This window comes from Pogona vitticeps, chromosome 4 (assembly GCF_051106095.1).
Source record: "Pogona vitticeps strain Pit_001003342236 chromosome 4, PviZW2.1, whole genome shotgun sequence".
NCBI classification, from domain to species: Eukaryota; Metazoa; Chordata; class Lepidosauria; order Squamata; family Agamidae; genus Pogona; species Pogona vitticeps.
The window spans coordinates 60,542,239-60,563,641 of NC_135786.1; the positions used below are offsets into that span (position 1 = coordinate 60,542,239).

At 38.8% G+C, this 21,403-nt stretch overlaps 1 protein-coding gene across 10 annotated transcripts in view; it reads left to right on the forward strand.

Annotated features, from left to right (window-relative positions):
- Positions 1–21,403, forward strand: part of ST3GAL3 (ST3 beta-galactoside alpha-2,3-sialyltransferase 3) — a 243,994-nt gene that overhangs the window by 53,423 nt on the left and 169,168 nt on the right. For 7 of the 10 annotated variants that reach the window (XM_020783380.3, XM_072997515.2, XM_078392808.1 and 4 more), the window contains one exon: positions 13,383–13,425. In XM_020783380.3, coding sequence (XP_020639039.2) covers positions 13,383–13,425 — 43 coding nt within the window. Of the gene's footprint in view, positions 1–13,382; positions 13,426–16,961; positions 17,041–21,403 lie in introns of all 10 variants that reach the window. The other 3 variants (XM_078392811.1, XM_078392809.1, XM_078392810.1) reach the window with 1 other exon arrangement.

Consider the following 21,403-nt stretch of genomic DNA (forward strand, 5'->3'; position numbering starts at 1 on the left):
ACTGAATTGTTGGGTGCATAGTACCCACCTTTTGTGAGTGTTCCCGTAATTAATACAAATCTCCCACTTGTATTTATCAGTTCTTGGTCAATTTATTTTGAGCATTTCTTCTTGGAGAGTATCATATCCCTCTTGCTTTTCATGCCCCATGCGTACAGTCTGAACTTCAGACTATAGGCATGTCAATGTTTCCCTTATTTTCTTTTTAAAGTGTGTCTCCTGTAATATTTTTATATTTCGTGCAAATGATTTTACTTTTTACATTACCTTATATTTTTTTTTTTCATTTTCCATTTAATGGCTGGTATCCTGTTGCTCAGCTCCACCTGCACAATGGAAGCGATGTCACCTTTTCCTTATTGAAGAGTTCCTTCTTTGGTTTTGGAATGTGTGTAGTTTCATGTCATTGTGTGAAAGTTGTGCACTTCCCATTTTTTTTAAAAAAGTCTTTAATTAGTAGCAGTCTGCTGTGGCTGTTTAATGTCACGCCTGTTGCACGGGCAGAGCTGCACAATGAGCATGATTGTATTTTGAGTAATTCAGACCATGATAGTATTTTTAGCCAGAGTTCTTTCTGTCCCTTAGTATCTTGTCATGCTTTGGTTATTATATTCGTATTTTATATCCTCATAACTTTTTTTTTTAAAAAGAGTTCTGTTCTTCATCTGTTCCGTATGCCCACCATCTCATACTCCTTGACTCCAATGTGACATTGTTTCCTCTATTTGTGTCCTTTTCACTATGGCTAAAGTACAATAGACTAGTTAACTATTTTTAACTGAAACAAATACAGCAAAACTCCACTGTTGGTGAAGATGAATTTTTCATGTCATACTTGCTCAGGGTGACTTCTTGTGGGGTTATGTTAAAAATGGCAGCCGTAGATCTATCCTCTTTAGCTGTGATTCTCCTCTGCCTCCGCATTCTGTATTTACAGTTCACTAAAACAACATACTTTTTGTACCGTTTGTTTGCCATAGTTTGTTGTACAGTATTCCATTTTGGGGTGGAGTGGGGGAGGAAAGGAAAGGAAAGGAAAAAGTCTTCCCTTCCTCCCTTTGCTGTTATAGCATATTCCTCCAATTTTGTTAGCCTTTTCCATCTCTCCAAAAGAGTTGTCTTTTCTGTCCCCTCCCTTTGTGATGAGAACCTCCATTTTTTAACCCTCTTCATGTCAGCTTCATGTTCTGAATGCTGTAAAATGACATTGGCACTTGTTCCTTAACTTTTATCTGGCCTAAATTTAAAGAACCTTTGCTTACAGTAAGACCGTAAAGTCTATAATTTTTCAGCTTTGATGTCTAGCCCTCCTCCTTCTGCTAATTTATCAATCTTTCATGAATATTGGCTCTTCTTTGATGAGGCCTATTCTTCTAAGGTTTGTGGTACTTGGATATCTGCTGCTTCACACATTTCTACTAATTCTTTGGTGGATGTTGTCATTTTTCCTTTATTCTGAATACGTACATGCTGATGCTACCCTATTGCTTGACAGCTAGCTGTGCCCTCAGTTGCCATTTTATATGTATGATCTGCAGGGAAGACTGTTGTCAATATATCATGAAAGGGAATTCTGATGCCCATTTCTTGTTCTCTGCTGTCTCTGGAAATCTGTGTCTGTGTGCGCACTGAAGAAGCAGACACATTGGTAAATATCTTGGGGCTTCTGTTGTGATGGTGAAGAGGTTGGAATGTGTCGGCCCATCTAGCCTTCTTGCTTCTCTGGGGAAAGTTTTGAGTTTAAATTTTCATTGCCATTTGGCTTTTGACACCATTTCACTGCTGCCATCTCTTAGTCTTGTAGTAGACATTCTCTACTGGAAGGCCTTGAGCTGTTTGCTAGCATAAGCATATGCTGCTCCTTTCTTGTCCAGATCAGTTTCTGTGATCAGTGACTATCCCTTTTCTTTCCTTCTGATGACTTTCAATTCTCTCTTGATTTGTCTCCTCTTCAGTTGTATCTGAACACTGCTTTGGGAATAGGGAGGTGTGTGTGTTCCTTCTGTTTCTAGATGAGGCATCAGATGTGCATTGCCATGTGCAGAGCTCTTTCCTTGTAAAATATTTCCATTCTCCTGGAGACTTGGATGTAAAGATTATTCAGATATTTAAAAACGGTGTCTTTGCCCTTATTTTTATTTATTTATTTATTATTTATTTTGGGGGGGCATAGTCATATACACTACAGCATGGGTAGTAGTTTCTCCATGTATAATGGAAAAGGGAAACATTACTGCAGATGTTTAGCCTGTTTGCTACCTAACGGACTTTGAAAACAAAGTAAAGCAGAAATCTGAGAAATACATTTTAGCAGTAGAGACTGGGAGCATATGTCACTTAAAATCGATTTGTGAAATGATAGGGAACTATCTGCTGTGGTGTGTGAATCCTGAACCAAGTCAAGAAGCTAGATGAGAACTTTATTGTTCTTTCCAAGAAGAACAAATAACAACAGGAAACCAGGCATTTCCAGATACAATTCAGTTTGGTGAGTTAATTATATAATTTTTAATTATATAATTAATCTGTCAGTTATTCAGTCTGTCTAGCATGCTGAGAAAAATCTTTTTTTTAATGAGTGTTTGCACATTTTCATGGCATAATAACAGAAGTCAGCAGAGGAAATAATTATAGTAAAGAATTAGTCAGGATGAGACAAATTTAAAATTATTTCTTCATGCAGTTTGTAGTTAAACTATGGAATTCATTGCTTTGAATATTGCTCAAACCTTGAATTAATTTGTTACATTACTCATTATGTGTAGTAGTGGGCAGGTCATTGCCATTCTTGTTGATTGCCTTGTCAGTGTAACATGTATGCCATGATCATGTTAAAGTTTAACACTTTCCAACTTATTTGTGAAAGGCCCCCTGAAGGATTCCCCTGTCCAGTGGAGAGTGCAGCCACTGTCTGGTCTCAAAACTGACTTCTTTCTGTAGTCTTTCTTTAACTTTAAAACCAAAATCTGAGCCACATGGGACACACACAGCTTCTCTGAAACTCTTAACGCTCTGGGATGCGCTAATGATGTAATTTCCTCCAAGGTGTGCTAAAGCTATAGTTCTGAAGAATGCTCAGGAAATTACACGAGTAACATTTCACTATCAGCAAACCATGTGTGTTCTGAGAGGCTTGTGTTTTGATTTTAAAGCAACCCTTGTTAAGAAAGTCTTCAGGGGAAAAGGTAAGGTTTTGGTTGTGGGGAAATCCTACTCCTGTATTAGATAATGTAGGAACTTCCATTCTCATTGTGATGGTATAATATTTGGAACCTATGTTATTTTGGTGTCCATTACCCACAAAAGCAAATTGGTCATTTTAGTATATACCCTGTTTCCCTGAAAATAAGACCTAACCTGAAAATAAGCCTTAGTATGATTTTTCAGGATGCTCGTAATATAAGCCCTACCCCCAAAAATAAGCACCAGTTAAGTGAAAGCTCGCCTTCCACCATTGTGCAGCAACCAAAAGAAGATGACATGACTGTATTTGAATAAATGTGGATTGTTGTACATGAAAAAAAATTCCCTGAAAATAAGCTCTAATGCATTTTTGAAGCAAAAATGAATATAAGACCCTGTCTTATTTTCGGGGAAACACGATAGTCACCAAGCTTTCAGTGATAACCCCCTGCTTGGACCACTGTAAAAGAGGAGTAGAAAAATTAATGAAGAGCATACCTTTCAGTCGCTACTAGTTACAGTGGCTATATAGTATGTCCCTTATAAGAGATGTTATCTCCCAATCTATGAGTTGTTTGGAAACATGCATTCATGTCCTACCTGTGGGCTTTCCATAGGCATCTGGTTGGTCACTTTGAGAACAGACTGCTGGACTAGAACAGCCTTGGATCTCTTGGGTCTGATCTATCTGGCTTTCCCCTCACATTTTTATGGTAATACAGGGATTATATTCTTGGAAAGCACATCTGCTCTTGGCGATATTAATGCCCTGTAAGGAGTTTAATTTTTTGTGTTATGCTGTTATAGAATCAGGAGTGATCTATCTAGTGTTGTTTATCAGATCAGACAAAAAGTAAGCTTACATAAATTAACTGCTGGTTTAAATAATTGGCTGCAGACCAAAAGTTGGGAATTCAATTTGCCCACTGTGCCTCTTTGAAAGGGGCTGGACTCAATGTTCCATAGGGTCCCTTCCAGCTCTGCAGTTCTAAGATGATGATGATGAATGAAGTAGCCTCAAACTCTTTGCCTGTTTCGTTCTGCCCTTGTAAGATTTTGAGAAATAATTGCCTAAGAGACTCTTAGAATCCTCAGAGTTCTTTTTCTCAGGTCTACAGTGGACCTCTACTTACGGAATTAATCCATATTGGAATGGTGGCTGCAAGTCAAAAAGTCTGTAGGTCGAATCTCCATTGACCTACAATGCATTGAAAACCGATTAATCCCATAACCGGCGGTTTTTATTCTATTTTTGTTCCATTTTGGTTTTTTTCTGGTCTGTAAGTCGATTCTCCGGCTGCAAGTGGAATCTAAATTTTGCAGCCAAAGAACTCTGTAACTCGAAAAGTCTGTAAGTCGAGCCGTCTATAAGTCGAGGGTCCACTGTACCTCCATGTGGCCATTTACACTTTAATTATATCTGTCCCTGCTCGTGGATAGGTTTAGTGGTGAACAGTAGCATCTAGCAACTACTACAGGGAAAAGTTCCCAAGAGAAACTTACCACAGTCAACCCTCGACTTACGAACGCTCTAGATATGAACATTTCGACTTACGAACCACTCTACTAGGGAAAATGGACTCGATTTGTGAACTTTTTTCGAGTTACGAACAGAAACAAACATGCGGGGAAGGCAGGGAACCTCCCTTCCCCCCACCCCATACCCACCTCCGCAGCAAACACCACTTTCAGAAGCCTCCCAGGGGCAGGGGAAAAGCACAATTTTTACAGTATTTCAAGCTTTTTCCCTGCCTTCCCGGCAGCCATTTTGTGCTCTTCTCCGCCAGCCCCCCCACAGCAAAGCGCTGCTTTCAGAGGCTTCCCTGGGTGCTTTTGCACTGCCTTTTTACCTGCTGAGCAAGCCCGGTGAAGCCTCTGAGATGAGACCTAGTGTAGATCAGCTGAGAGGTGGGGGGCGGGAGCGGGGACGAGCACAAAATGGCTGCTACTAAGGCACTGTGAAGAGCTGGGCTTTGTTTTAATTTTTTCCCATGGGAATACATTAATTAAATTTCAGTGCATTCCTATGGGAAATTTGGTTTTGACTTACAAACTTTTCAACTTAGGAACTGACTTCCAGAATGGATTAAGTTCATAAGTCTAGGGTTGACTGTACTCAGTAAGAGACTTACCATATTTTTCCATGTATAAGACACTATTTTCCCTAAAATCATTACACTAAAGTAAGCTGAGGTAGCTGAGGAGGGAACAAAACGGCACATACTTTGCCTCTGTAAACAAGCTTCCTTCAGCCATGAGGCTGAGCTGCCTCCAATCATGAGCCTTATGGAACTGGCATCAGCTGATGCTGTACAAACCAATTGGAAAACACCTTGTTGTAGGTGGAGGCTGTAGGCTCAGATTCAACAGGGACTCAAAATGTCCCACTTCTGAGTCCAGAGTCTGAATCCTCAAAGCTAAGTTTTCTTAATTTTTTTGTTAGAAACGTGGGGGGGGCATCTTATAAATGGTGTGTGTGTGTGTGTGTGTGTTATAAACGGAAAAATATGGTAATAGCATTTTCCTGAGCATTTCACACTCCTTGTAGATCCTCTGTTACTTTGGTAATTCTAAGAGGTTTCTTTGGATGAGATGAGTTGGCATCACTTGGTTGTTGCTGATTATGGTGAAAGCTGAATTTTCAGAAGGATATCACTTGGATATTTATGTACAGGGGAATGAAAGAGACATCATTAGCCTCTGAAGAACTCTGCCCAGAACATCTGCTCTGATGTGCTTCTTCTCCTACATATACTTGAGTACTCGAACTGTTGTAGCTTCTTGGATGCTTTTAGACATAACAATATGATATGATAATAATTTTTAAAAAGTCTTGTTTGAAGGGTTGGGCTATTTTTGTTCATTGATGGTGAACAACAACTTTTGATTTCATGTTCTTTCAGGATAGCAGAATTTGTCTCGAAAGAGTTCCAGATTGCTCTTTTAATACTATCTGAGAACCTCTCTTCTTGGAGCAGTGTGATTTTTAGTTCATGTGATAAATAGTTGTTACAAGAGCCCATAAAGTTTTGTTAGACTTAATGGACTATAGAGGCTACTTTATTCTCCAGTAGTTTCCACTGTTTTCTTCCACTTCATCTTTGAATAATAGTACTTACTCCATGTTTTATATACCTGACAGTTTAATTGGAAGTTGGCTAATACTTTGCCAATGCCTCCCATACCTGGGTCATCAAGTACAGTGGCTCTTTTAAGTTACTGGGCTCTCTTTCCACCCCCTGTACCTATGGAAGATGGAAGCTTCTGGGTGGGAATTTCTCTAAGAATCCCTTCACCTATTTGCTCTTGTAAAATATTCCCATGTCCTCTTCTTTATAGTTTGTCTTGTTTTACAGATCAAGTTGACTTGTCCCAGAGGTCATCAAGAACTTGTGCACATTACGTTTTTGTTAATGTTATCTCTGACTTTTACTAGGGAACATGATACAGTTTCTGAAGTGGAGCAAAAACTTCTTTTGTGAAACATTCACTTAGGAATGTTTAGCGGCGTTTACATAAGCATGCATAGCACTGAATGCAATCAAAATTTATTCAGCAGCAAAGACCAAGTAGATAACGTCTTAGAGAAGAATGGTAAATATGATGTCTCTTCCCTTCTGTTTTGATTCTTTCTCTGAATTCCATAGTAATCTTGTCTAATGGATTTCCCAGACCCTCTGTGGCCTACCAACAAAGAAGGGAAAAAAAATCCTGCCCAGCTTTGTTGTTTCCAGCAAGAAAACATTAATATCAACAGCTTTTTTTCTGCTCAGATCAGTGATTTCAATTCTGCTTGTGCCTGGTTTAAGGACCTTCACACAATCCCAGCTCTGGTGGGGGCGGGGGGCGGCGGGGGCGGGGAAGCTGTTTTTGTTTTTTAGACAGACTCTGAATGAAGCCAAATAAATTTGTGCTTTATCAGTTCATGGGAGGGGGGGAGTTTCGTGCTTCATCAACTTTGACAGATCAGCAATGGGGACCAAAATGGCAATTCATCCCCATTTCTACTATTAGTTCCTGGACAGACGTGTGTAAAACGCACCCATCTTGATTCAGAATAGCTTTTGTCATTTAATGTGACATTATTTTTGCTTCTTGCCTTCCTAATTAAAAACTTTTTCTGTGTAAGTTCACAACTGAACTATTATCTGTTCCTTATAAGCTCCTTGACTTTTCTGTTGTTAGAGAAGCCATTGCCTTTATTTGTTTGTTTTATTTAAACATGTTTCTCATTCTTCTCTTCTCGTTAATTGTTCATCTAGGAGGCTGTAGTAACTATATCATCAAGATTATTTGCTTCATTCCATTGAATGGTCCTATTATGTCTAAGGAGTGTGGACTTTGTGACATCAATACTTTTCTATTAGCCTTTAAGATACCCATGTTGGAAACTGATAAGTTAAAACTGTAGCAGTTCCAATGGATTATATTAGCTTTTGAGCAATATATGCAACAAGATCTTTCTATGTACTATATACTTTTGTGTCTTTTTACCCAAAAGTGCAAATAGGGAGAGATTCCACAGTCTCCCTGCTGACTTCTTTACTAGCAAACCACAAATCAATCACCATTCTCTAGTTAAATCAGTTTGATTGCTGCATTGTATTTCAAACTATATTATTTTTACAAATCTGGTGAATAGCGAGCTTGCTGACATACACAGAGTGAATGGATTGACCTTTTAGGAGACAGAACATGGATCAAGCACAAGTCCCATAAAAAGTACTTACATATTTCAAGAACTCTGCCATAGCTACACATACAGTATAGACCTTGACCACAAAAGACTGCCTTAACACTTCTTCCTTTACTGAAGGCAAAAATAACTGGCTGTCTATGATGAAATCTTGTCAGGCAGATGGTGAATATATGGTATCTTCCATTTTGGTGTACTGGTGTATAAAGTTTTCCTTAATTTTGCTTGACGATAGTTGTTTTTGTGGTTCAGCTCTCGAGAGCTGGAACTGCACACCAAGAAAACTAATTTTCAGTCTCTCTTTGTAAACATCTGAATGCAGCTGGAAAATATGAAGGTGGACAGACTGCACATGAATCTGCTTTTTCTGTTCTGTTGTCTGTTTGGGTGGTCTGTTGGGATCTTGGCAATTAAACTAAGCATTTTTCACTTAACTGTCCAGCAGCTAGGCTAATCCTGGATGCTCAGAGGAAAGTACCATATTGGTGCCAGTGTTTAGCTTGGCACAAAAATTGTATGGATTGTTGAGCTTACTATGCTTGGCTGTAAGTCTCTTTGTATTATGGCTGTTTTACTTTTATTGTTAAACTGTTGGCAATGACTAGGTTTTTATTTGAATGCAGGCTTTGCTACAACATAGCATAATATGTTTTTATGACTTTTTATCAGAAGCCTAATTTGTTCTCTGGGATGAAGAGAAATTCTTTCCTTCTACTTGTATAATGTTGAAGTTACCTGTGACATTTTACCCTTTATGGCAGAAATGTATGTTCTCTCCTGTTTTTTTCCCATACCTTAAAATCTGATTTTTGTAGTTGTACAAAATGACTGTGTTGTATAATTTGAATTAGACTAGCTCTTCATGTCCCTTAGAACTGCTGGATAGCTCAGTGGTTAAAGTTTCTTGCTGAGGAGTCACACGTTGGGAGTTTGATTCCCCACTGTGCTTCCTTGCCAGGGGCTGGAGTTGATGATCCATAGGATCCCTTCCAGCTCTGCCATTCTAAGATTGTTGTTGTTGTTGTTGTTGTTGTTGTTGTTGTTGTTGTTGTTGTTGTTGTTGTTGTTGTTGTTGTTGTTGTTGTTGTTGTTGTTGTTGTTGTTGTTGTTATATTTTAGCAATAAGTAAAGGTAAAGGTTCCCCTTGACATTTTTAGTCCAGTCGTGTCCGACTCTAGGGGTCGGTGCTCATCCCGTTTTCAAGCCATAGAGCCAGCGCTTGTCCAGAGACAGTTTCCATTGCCACATGGCCATCCTGACTAGGGAACACCGTTTTACCTTCCCACCAAGGTGGTACCTATTTATCTACTTGCATTTTCATGCTTTCGAACTGCTAGGTTTGCGAGGAACTGGGACAAAGCGACGGGAGCTCAGTCCGTCGTATGGATTCAATCTTACGACTGCTGGTCTTCTGACCCTGCAGCACAGGCTTCTGCAGTTTAGCCCGCAGCACAATATTTAGAAATATTAACTGGTAAAATTTTCTATCCATTGCTCATTGTTCTTGGTGAGTGAAGACTTCAGTCTTCTGTTGTGCTTTAGTTGAGCTGTGACTTTCTTTGGAATATATAAGATAGCAATGGGTCTCAGTGTTTATTAAGTCTGATATACTGATATCTGGCCAGAAGCCTATTGATTAGTTACAGTAGTATAAATATAGTACAGTAAATCACAGCAACAAATCGCTGCAAGTTGATGCTTGTTTCATTATACACCAGTTCACATAGCTATCATGGAACAAGGGATACAGGTTGTCATTATTTAAATAGTGGCAATTTGCTGCTGCAGTTTAAACCATTTGACTTAACTATCAAATAGGATTCTGGTCATTGTATCTCTTTCCTTAATCTGAATTAATCTTATTTAGTCCTCATATAGAAATTAAAACAAAAACAAAACTATGCAAAAAATTTAGGTTTGGATACATGGAATAAAACCTTTACACCCCACTGAAAATAACCCTATATTGGGTGAAGTTATAAATGTTTGTGATATTCATCTGACTATCAGATGCCAAATTTGGGTATCCTTTTTACTTAGGTAGAATATATAAAATTAATAATGATTATAACAATAGTAATAACTAGAGGGATAGGTTCTGTGACATGTCATTTTTTTCTGCAACCTATGTTTGAGTTTATGGGTAGGGTTTTAACATATTTATGAGTAATCTGGTGAGAAAAGCCAGATTACTTGTAAATATGTTTGAACTTGCTTGTGGGTTTAAATGTAAGTTGGAGGAAAATTGTGAAATGTTAGAGATAGAAATCCTTCCCCTAGTAATAACCAATGTTCTGCTAAACAACACTGGATCAGGACTGTGCAGCCGAGTCAGAGTTGCCACGAAATTGCTTCCAGTCGCAGCCAGAACTCCATGCTACCGGGAAATTAGAGGGAACTTTGGTAGTAATAGTAGCCTTACTAGTAATAGTTGTATATAGACACATAAGTAATTATCTCTCAGTCCATATTATATAACTAAATTAAGCTTCATTTTAAATCATTCTGGAATTGGCATAATTCTAAAATGCAAATATTTCTCATCCAATAGGAATCTGAAAAACTTTTAGCTTATTGTGCTTCTCAAATTTTCCGAACCTTTCAAGGTTTGTCTAACATACTCTTGTATGGGTGGATTCAGTAACAGGTATACAAGAGTCTGTATTAAGTTTGGGCACAACTATATTACAAGAAAAATGTTTGTTTGCAGTTTATGCAAAAATTCTCCTTCCTACCCTTAGTGCCTCTCTTTTAAGCAGGTGCTGGTCTGGTACTAAGCCAGTTAGATAAACAAAAGCAAGAAAAATATTGACAGAAAGAGAAGAGGAAATGTTCCCTTTAGCCTTGTTCCAGGTACAGTCATGGCTAAAAATATTGGCACCCTTGCAATTCTGTCAGAAAATGCAGCCCTTCTCTCAGAAAATATTTTGGTACTCTCATATTCATTTTTTGTTTGTGTTGGAACAGAAAAAGCAGAGAGAAAAGTCAAATCTGATACAATCCTACACAGAAACACAAATATCCACTGGCCAAAATTATTGACACCCTATCTGAATTGTAAGAAATAATTGCTTTTCAAGCATGTGATGCTCCTTTAATTTGTATTTAGACACACCTGTCGCAAGTAAGAGGTGTGGGCAATAGAGTAATCACACTTGCAACCAGTCAAGATGGAGAAAAGAATGAAGTGTAAAGAGTTGTCTGTGGATTTGAGAGAAATTTTTTTGGAAAAACATCAACAATATCAAGGCTACAAGTCCATCTCCAGAGATCTTAATGTTCCTGTGTCCACTGTGCACAATGTCATCAAGAGGTTTACAGCCCATGGCACTGCAGCCAACCTACATGGACGGAAGAGCAAAATTACTGAAAAATTACAACGAAGGGTTGTTTGAATGATGGATACAGAACCCAGATTAACTTCCAAACAAATTCAAACTGATCTGCAGACACAGGGTACAACAGTGTCAGCTTGCACTATCCATCACCATCTTAATTAAAAGGGACGCTATGGTAGGAGACCCAGGAAGACACCACTACTGACACAAAGGCATAAAAAAGCAAGACAAGTATGCCAAAACGTATGTGACAAAACCACAATCCTTCTCAGAGGACATACTGTGGACAGATGAGACAAAAGTAGAGCTTTTTGGTAAAGGACATCATGGCACTGTTTACAGAAAAAGAAACGAGATATTCAAAGAAAAGAAGACAGTCCCTACAGTCAAACATGGTGGAGGTTCAAAGATGTTTTGGGGTTGCTTTGCTGCTTCTGGCACTGGATGCCTTGACTGTGTGAACAGTATCATGAAATCTGATGATTACCAAAGAATTTTGGGGCTCAACATAATGGCCACTGTCAGAAAGCTGCATCTCCACCAGAGGTCATGGGTCTTCCAGCAGGACAATGACCCAAAACACATTTCAAAAAGCACTCAGATATGGTTACAAACAAAGTGCTGGAGAGTTCTGAAATGGCTAGCAATGAGTCTGGTCTGATCTCTCCTCTCTGTGGAGAGATCTCAAAACAGGAGTAGGGAGAAGGCATCCTTCAAATCTAAAGGCACTGGAGAAGTTTGCAAAAGAAGTGTGGTCCAAAATTCCAGTAGAGTAGTGTAAGAAACTCATTCATGGTTACAGGAAGCTATTGATGTCATTTTTTTCCCCAAAAGGGAAAAGGGGTGTGCTACCAAATATTAAGTTAAGGGTACCAATAATTTTGGCCAGCCCATTTTTGGCTTTCTGTGTGAGATTGTATCAGATTTGACTTTTCTTTTCTGGTGTGTGTGTGTGCATGTGTGTGTGTGTGTTGCTCCAATGCAAACCAAAGAAATGAACATGTGATACCAAAAATTTGCAACTGCAACCATTTTCTGAGAGAAGGGTTGCATTTTCTGACAGAATTGCAAGGTTGTCAATATTTTTGGTCATGACTATAGATCCCTGCTCTGGAAGACAGGCTGGTGTTTTTTGTAAATCCTACAATATATGATTTTCAAGTGAAGTTCACACTGGAATTTTAAAATTTTTGAAATTCCAAACTCAGCTGTATTACATCTACATTGCTGTAGGTAACATCGCTTCTTGTCTGTTACTAACATTGCTAGCCTGGAGTCAGTTCAGCTGTTCTCTGTCTTCTTTTATCTTTCTAAATCACAATGGATTAGTAATATGAACAGTCTACAGTAGGTATGAGTGTAGAATCTATAGCACTTTATTTCAGTCATACTCTAATTCGGGTTTGTTAATGATCTTTTTTTCTTAATTACTTTCCAAAAGATGAATATGATTTGCCACACTTTACCTAATGCCTTGTAATAATTTTAAAAAAACACTATACAGAATGTTATTGCCTTTTTACAAGCTCTCAAAACACATTCTTCTCTCCTCATTTCTAGAAAATGATTTTTATTTGTGGTGACCTGAGGTGATGGAATTCATTTAAAAGTTTATTTAGAGACTAAATGAGAAATGGACAGCTAGGCTGTTACTGTCCCTATTGACCAGAATGCAGTTTAGACTGACCTTTTAAATGATTTGGGATGCCAGTTGGAACTTGGTTGGAAACTATAAGCGCTTATATCAGAATCTTCTGCAAATTTTTAAAGTGAAAAGACAAAAAGCTGTTTCCCTATAGAAAATGAAAAAAAAATGTTTGGCATTTAATTAAGAGTTAAAAAAAAGGTTTTGTGAATTTTGTGACACCCCACACTCATTCTTTTATGTTAAGAAATGTATGTACAGAAAAGGACATGATTAATTCAAAGGGGATTATGCATCTTTAGAATTTGCAGGCTCTTGCTATGAAATAATTCAGTTAGTTCTGATTTTGGAAATTAAGAAACTGGAAAATATTTTCAAAGAAGTACTTTTAATAAGATTGTGTTGATTTATTAACAGTGTGGTCACTTCAAGGTGAGACATCTTTGTTTCTTTCATAGAGGAGTTTCTGAAGAGAAATAATTCTGTAGCCTTAACTACCTGGTCTGCTTTTGTCTTTCAGAATATGACAAACTGGGATTTCTCCTAAAGTTGGATTCCAAACTGTGAGTAAAACTATGGAAGGGTTTTTTGGGGCAGGGGGAAGTGGGTGATCTGAAACTATTCATTTTTTCTGTAGACAAAACAAATTCTCCTCCTGGATATGTAGATAATATTTCCTAATCAGTGCCATAATAGCAGATGTGACTTCTGTTTAACCTACTGCTTCATTCTTAATCAAGGAAAAGGGTTCTGAACAACATATGTTTGGTTCTTAACGGCTCATGTACAATACAATGGTATATTGATAAAGTTTGAAACAGAAGTACTCATTCTGACCAAAGCTGGAAATTAACTACAGGTAACTGCAAAAGCAAAGTGTGCTGCTTATATACTGCCCCATAGCACTTAAAGAACTCTCTGGGCAGTTTACAATTTAATTATGTAGGCTACACATTGCAATTACAATTAGCAACATTATCTGTAACAAGTTACTTATATGTCTGGTGAAGGTGGAATGGTGTGCTTTCTTGTGACTAATGGATCAAGAAGCAAAACTGGGAAAGGGTTTGATCTTGCTGTTTAGCTTAACACAAGATAGTTGGAAAGGACACCACTCTGTCTTTTACTTAAAGAAGGTGTCCTTCATTGCTCATATCACCTCAGCACTCTGTCTCCTGCGATGCTACTTAAAACAAGATCCTTAATCAGTCCCTCCTTTTCTTCTCAATAGGGCATTAGAAAGTTAGCATGATGTGTCACTCATCAGAATTAGAAAGTGCTTCACTTCCCTCTCACAATTTGTTATGGGTCCCTGCTGAGAAGGAAGTGACTAATTTTTGGTTGTTGTGGGTTTTTCGGGCTTTTTGGCCGTGTTCTGAAGGTTGTTCTTCCTAACGTTTCACCAGTCTCTGTGGCCGGCATCTTCAGAGGACAGCATTCTGTGATCCTCTGAAGATGTCCTCTGAAGATGTCCTCTGAAGATGCCGGCCACAGAGACTGGTGAAACGTTAGGAAGAACAACCTTCAGAACACGGCCAAAGAGCCCGAAAAACCCACAACAATCATTAGATCCCGGCCGTGACAGCCTTCGTGAATACATTGACTAATTCTTATTTTGAACGACGTTGCATAGGAGAAAAGATCCTTCACTATGCACCATGGGGCCTCTTTAATAAATAACCCCCTCAGTCATCTAAGGTAAATATCACCACCTCCCTCTCACCAAAAATGATGGATAAAGGTGATGAGTAATAAAACGGGTAAAAAAACTATTGGTTTAAAAAAAAAAAGATAATGGCAATTATAAAAGGGTGAATGACCCTCCTCATAAGAAGTAATTAATTGCTTTCTAAAAGTAAGGTTCCAAACTCTGATCTTGATGTTCCCCATAGCTGTGCACCCAAGGAGAATCTAGAATACAGGAAGCAGTACTGATCCCAACATGACACTTTTCCCATCTGTATCATCACAAGAGTGAGTCTTTTGGAAAGCTAATGGGTTCCACTTGCTCAAACCATTCCAAATAACTGGGATATCTCACAACAGGATATTGTTGTAGAAAAAATTAATATCTTCCCCAAATCCTGCAAGATACTGTGAAGATCACAGCTGAGCTCAGAGGGAATAGGGAGGTCTAAGAAGGTGGCAAATGATCCATCGTCCCTGCTAATCAAAGGCCAAAATACTATTTCGTACTTAAGCCTGTGGAAAGCAAACAGTGAATCTCACAGTGGTTTCTTGCCACTGATCAATGATTCCCCACTTGAATTGCAAGTGGTCTGGTGCATTGCCCCAAAACTGATGTGGAGAATAGTTAACTCCTAGTGAGGAGCTGCTGCAAGTTACAGTGTTTGCCTTCTGCAATATGATTTTGGGCAACAGTGCCGAAGCTCTGAGTATGGTTCCATTCTATCACTAGTCACATGATGATCTATTCAGAAATAAGACCAATTGTTTTCAGTGGAACTTAGTCATCGTAAATGTGTAAATTATTGAGTCTAAACCTATAATTCTGCATACTGTATACATAAACTGGGAATAATTTCAGCTGAATGCTGTGTGTGCACAAGAGTTAGTCTGTGTGAGTGAATAACAAACAGTGGTCGTAAAAAACACTTTTCACCTTGTCTTCCGTGGGTGATTAAAAAATAAAATAACTTTTTTTGGTGAAAATAACAGATAGCAGCCCTCCACATGGGTTTAAAGGAACAGCAGCCCAATTTTTTTTTTAAAAAAAGAGATATGAATGCTGGCATAATTGGACTTGATTAATAGTGTCAAAGTTGAGAGGTCAAGAGTGTAATAAATTAGTCAGTAAACTGCTATTGCGCTGCCATAGGTTAAAGACCTAAGAGTTGATGGCTAGGAACCTAATGGTTCTTTATGCTGGTGTAAGTAAGTGCCTTGGAGCCAAGGGCTGAGACTTTGATTCCTCACTGCGTTCCCCACAGGAGAACAGCCAGTCTGTATGGCCTTGGGCAAACTGCAGTGTCCCAGAGTGCCCCAAGAAGAAAAGACAGGAATGGTAAACTACTTCTTAGTATTTTCTACCTGGAAAATCCTGAAAAAGGTCACCATAAGTCAGAATTAAGTGCAAAACAATGATATAAATCACAGTGGAAAATAAATAGTTAAAGAGTTGCCACTTATATTTTTATTGTGTCAAGTCACATGACTGGCAGGAATATAAATAGCAACTTAATTAATTTGCTGCTTTAGTTTTATGTCATAGTATTTATGGTGGCATAAGCAATGATAGTCAGTGGGATTTTAGCTGTTAGGTTTCTACTCAGGACAACTTCACATGTTCATTGGATAAAGATACACCGATTGTAAAAGCTCCTTGTTCCTTCTGCATGATAAGGTGCTTTTCATCACCACTACACTGGGAAAAGAAGCTTTGCATGAATTTCTCCCTGGAAGTGCAGAAGTCATTACAGATGAATACAGTACTTCCTGAAACAGAAGCAGACTATTCCCTAACAGATGTTACACATATTCCTAAGGAAAGTAAGAATGCTAAGGACATACTGACTTGTTTGAAAAATGCAGCAATATGTGTAGAGCTTTTTGAAAAATTACCATTTTGAACTATAAGTTCTAGAAGTGCCCACTAAGCATTGCTGCTGACCATGCCGGCTATGAAAATTTTAGTGATGGAGGGATGATGGAGGGATGAGCAGCCTTCCCAAGCTCTGGACAAATGTAGTTAAACTTGATTTCTTCAATTGTGAATGTTCTGCATTTTTTTAAAAAAAAAAATAATCACTCAAAACTGCAGTTTGACAACTTCCAGCAAGTAGATATTATATTGTGCTTTTTCTTTTAAAGACAATGACCTGCTTGAAGGGGGTTGTATTTGCTTAAAGAGAGGTGGTTGTTTTTTTTTTGTAGAGGTAGGTAGAAAAGTAATACTGAATTATTTTGTACAGTATTCTTCCCTAATTAACTGCATTGTAAAAATTTTATCTATTATCTGTTGAATATCAAAGCTGAAAATAATATATTATAGAATATTATATTATAGAATAATATAATATATATAATCTTGAAGCTATCAGGAAAACTTTATATGACCTGCTTTCCTTTAATCTTTCAGCTATGAAGGACACTAATCAGCACAAGGCTCCTAAATCAACATACTCATATTTTTTTTGTTCCAATGAAGGCAGCAAAGAGTAGGTACAAAAATGGAAATGTGAACAGAAATTTTGCATATTGTCAGGAAAACCAGGGGAAAGAGTTAAAAGCTAAATCCTCTGCAAAGCTTAACAAGGAAGATAATACTGCAGCAGGGAGAGGTTCAGAGTAGCAGGCATCTGTATACAGTGCCACATGGATATTATGTCCTGCTTGATGGCCCTGTTGAAAGAAATGGTTTTGTTATATGGCTGTTTTGTAGATGCAATTGTCCCTGTAGAATACTACTGTTGATAAGGAGCTCTGTAACAGTGTCTTAATTGGTGATGGTGTGTTTATCTTTGAAATGGCAACAGAATCCAATTACGTACAACTTACTGTACTTGGATAGTAACTATCTTTTCCCCAACAAAGATATAATAGAGAAACAAAATTTCTTATTTAGACTAGCTTTTGAATAATGCATATTCTTTGGTTTATAGCCAAGATGCAACTATATCTGGAAAATTACTCAACTGGTATAAATGTAAAGAGGTATTTCACATTTGACCATTTATGATTTTCTTTTTCTTGTGCCTGCTGCTCATGTTGTTGATGCCCAGCTTGTGCTATTTGCTCTGATGTCATTCACAGCAAGATGATGATTAGTTCATATTATTCTGTAGGATTCATGGGAATTGAAAGGAAACGAAAAAGAGGCCTTCAGTGAGTCAAGGGGAAATATATATTAAGAATGAGTCCTGTATGAAACTACAGAAGGTCTCAGATTGTTCAATTGAAAAACTGTAAAACTGTGTTCTCACTGAGAATGAAGATGTGGAATACAGATCAATGGGCAGCTCTATGTTGTTTTAAACTATGTCGTAATTTACACTTGAGCTTTAATCAAACCAGCAGTTGTTGTGTACATTGACAGACTAACTATAAACCACTCTGGACATGTGTAAATTATAGCACGTTGTAGGTTATAGACCTGAGTCCTGACCTATATAAAATTTGCTTGGCTCTCATTCTTTTATCCAACTACAGTGGGGTCTTGACTTGAGAACTTAATCCATATTGGAAGGCGGTTCTCAAGTCAAAAAGTCTGTAAGTCAAGTCTCCATTGACCTACAGTGCATTGAAAACCGATTAATCCCGTAACAGGCCATTTTTGTTCCATTTTGGTTTTTTTCTGGTCTGTAAGTCAAATCTCAGTCTGCAAGTCAAACCTAAATTTTGCAGCCAAAGAAGTCTGTAACTCAAAAAGTCAGTAAGTCAAGCCGTCTGTAAGTCAAGGGTCCACTGTAGTCATTAGAAGAGAAACTTCATATTAGCAGTCTGTGATTAATTAACACCATAAAAATTGCAGATGGCAACATTTCTGTAGCACACTGCCCAAAGCAAAGAAATATTATGAAGAATGTTATGAAACACTAGATGAGGGAAGAAGAAAAAGGAAATTGCAGTATTTAATTTGCTGCCCTATTAGTGATTTGCTATGTCACAGCAAGGTGTGTATATTAGAGATGGGCGGTTTGTATTTCTATACGAATATGAACCCCCCATCTGTAGTACAGTGGTGCCTCGCTTAACGAGCGCCCCGTTTAACGATGAATCCGCATACCGATGCAGATTTTGCGATCACTTTTGCGATCGCATTGCGATGCTGACTATGGGGAAAAATCGCTTTGCGATTTTTCCCCATAGCCCAATTTCCCCCCAGCTGAGCGGCAGGAGTTTCGAAGCCCCGCCGCTCAGCTGGGGGAAAATGCCAGTGGTGGCCTCGGAAGGACCCTTCCAAAGGGTCCTTCCGAAGCCGCTGCTTGCATTCCCCTTTGGAAGGGGCATTTTCCCCCAGCTCAGCGGGAGCCCCGCCGCTCAGCTGGGGGAAAATGTTGGTGGTGGGTGGCGGCCTCGGAAGGACCCCGAAGCCACTGCCGACCGCCGACATTTGCCTTCTGAGCTCTCAAAGGGCCCCCCTCCGACATTGGAGAAAGCCCTTTGAGAGCTCAGAAGGCTCTCACCGGTGGCAGGGGCAGGGTAGGGTGGATCCGGATGGTTTCCAGCCAAAGCACTGGAAGCCTTCCGGACCCCACCCACCCTGCTGCCGCTGCTTGAAGCCGCCCCGCGCCGCCTATCTCAGCCATGCTCCCAGGAGTCCGAGCATGGCTGGGATAGGCGGCGCTGGGCGGCTCCCGGCGGCAAGGGGCAGGGTAGGGGGGTCTGGAAGGCTTCCAGTGCATTGCCTGGAAGCCTTCCGGACCCCCCTACCCTGCCGCCACCGCCGCTTGAAGCTGCCTTGCGCCGCCTATCCCAGCCATGCTCGGACTTCCACAACATGGTACATGTTCCATTCAAACTGAGAACTTCTAGAATGGGAACTGGAGTTCTTTATTAGTCACTTCATAGGTATTCTGCAGGAGCTGTAGATTTATCTTTATTTTATTACATACTTCAGTCATTTTCCCGATATCCATGTGCGAAATGTTGTATTACACTGTCATTGCAAACTTCCTTATAAGAAATAAAAGGTGTAGAATTTTAGTTCTTTTTCTAAAATAGGAAAAGAGGAGTAGAGGAAAATAATATTCACCTTTTAAAGGCAAATGAAACTCATTACTCAATGAGAAAGCCATAAAACAGAGGCAGCCTAAGCTAGGAATACATGAGATTAGAATATTGCAGTGTACCTTACACTGTGCTCATGCAACATATGAAAGTGTTCAGAGAATTCAGTTGGCACAGAATTCAGCTACCCGTATGCTAGTTGGGATCAGCTCTGTGTATTTTATAGCTCTGGTATTAAGTGATTTGCACTAGTTTCTTGTTGGTTGCCAAGCAGAATTTTAGATGCTGATTATTACCTATAAAGCTCTAAGTGGTTTGGACAAGCATATTTTAAGGAACATCTTCTCCTGTAGTCTGTCTGCTACGTTTATCATTAGAGGACTTCCCTATATTCTTTGCTTTCTGTGGCTTGCCTATCTGGAACATTCTTAAAGATCTTCCTAGTAACAATACCAAAGTTGTAGATCTCTTTCCTCAGGAAACTCAGCTGGCTGCCCTCTCTGGATATTCAGGAGAGCAGCAATGATGTTTCTGTTTTGCTGGACATTTTCTATTTTGCCAGACATTTGGTTTGTTTTAACCTTTTCCCTACTCATTGTGATGTTGCTCCTGCTTCTGTCTGAAGGTCTCGCCAAAATTATGAGTGGAATTAGAAAAAAAAGTCCTCCCTACCACGTTAACTACTGTTTTTGCATAAAATTCCCTGAACCCATCTGTCACTTCTGAAGGGGCATGTCTGTTTGGAATCATTATCTAGTTATGAAGAAATAAAACTAATTTCCTTAAGACAAGCAAACATGCAACCAAGCAACAAACACACGAACGGAGAATAAGACTGAGGGAAACTATAATGTTAGAAGGAAATACTAATTATTTCAGGAAGCATCCAAGTATGGAACGAGACTCTTATTAAAGTCCTTGGTGATCATCACTAGGGACATGTGAAATTAGATCTGGCAAATCTACAGTGAATGTGCATTATGGGGATGGCCTGGGTTTACAGAATTATTATTTTTATTCTTTATTGACTTATCACCCACAGGCAAATAAGCAATTGCTTTAACTGTTCACCCATGCACTGGTGAGCGATTTTGCCACACTCCATGGTTTTGCTTTAAGTCCTCTTAATTTGATGAGAGTTTTCTGTGTTTTGAGGAATATGGAGCTCATGGTAGTGTTAAAATGCATTTTATAAAGCTAAAGGAACAGTTTTTATTTACTAAATTGATATGGTAACTCTGAATCATTTTGGCCTGGGACCTTCTGAAAGGCTGCCTCTGTTATGTTCCTCCTACAACTGCCACAGTGGCCTTTTGTATAAGCTCAGCATTAGCACAAATAACTATACGTGTGTGTGTGTGTGTGTGTGTGTGTGTGTGAGAGAGAGAGAGAGAGAGAGAGAGAGTGAGTGAGTGAGTGCATTCTTTTTGTCAGAAATGTTTAAATCAGCAATTTCTGTCTTTTTTCTAGATTACTGAAGCATATATAGACATGGATGTATTACTTTGCACAGTATTTTTAACCGGAGGCATGATGTGGCAGGACTTTTAAAATGAAATAAAACTGTGCTCTGTCATGATAATGTAATTCCATGCTCTGTTATAATGGAGATGGACCAAGATCATTTTGGCCTAGTTATTGGGTTTGTGATGGTGACTGACATATTGTTTGACAGAGGATAAGGAAATCTTATTCAGAAGGCTCAGAGTCTAGAGGTCACTTACTTCTGTTCTAGATTGATAGCTATAGCTCTTCAGGTAGTTTAGCTGTCCAAGCGTGACAAAATATTACCCAGTCTAAGTTAACAGAATCAACATAAATCAGTATTTTTAAACGTTATTGAAAGCATTT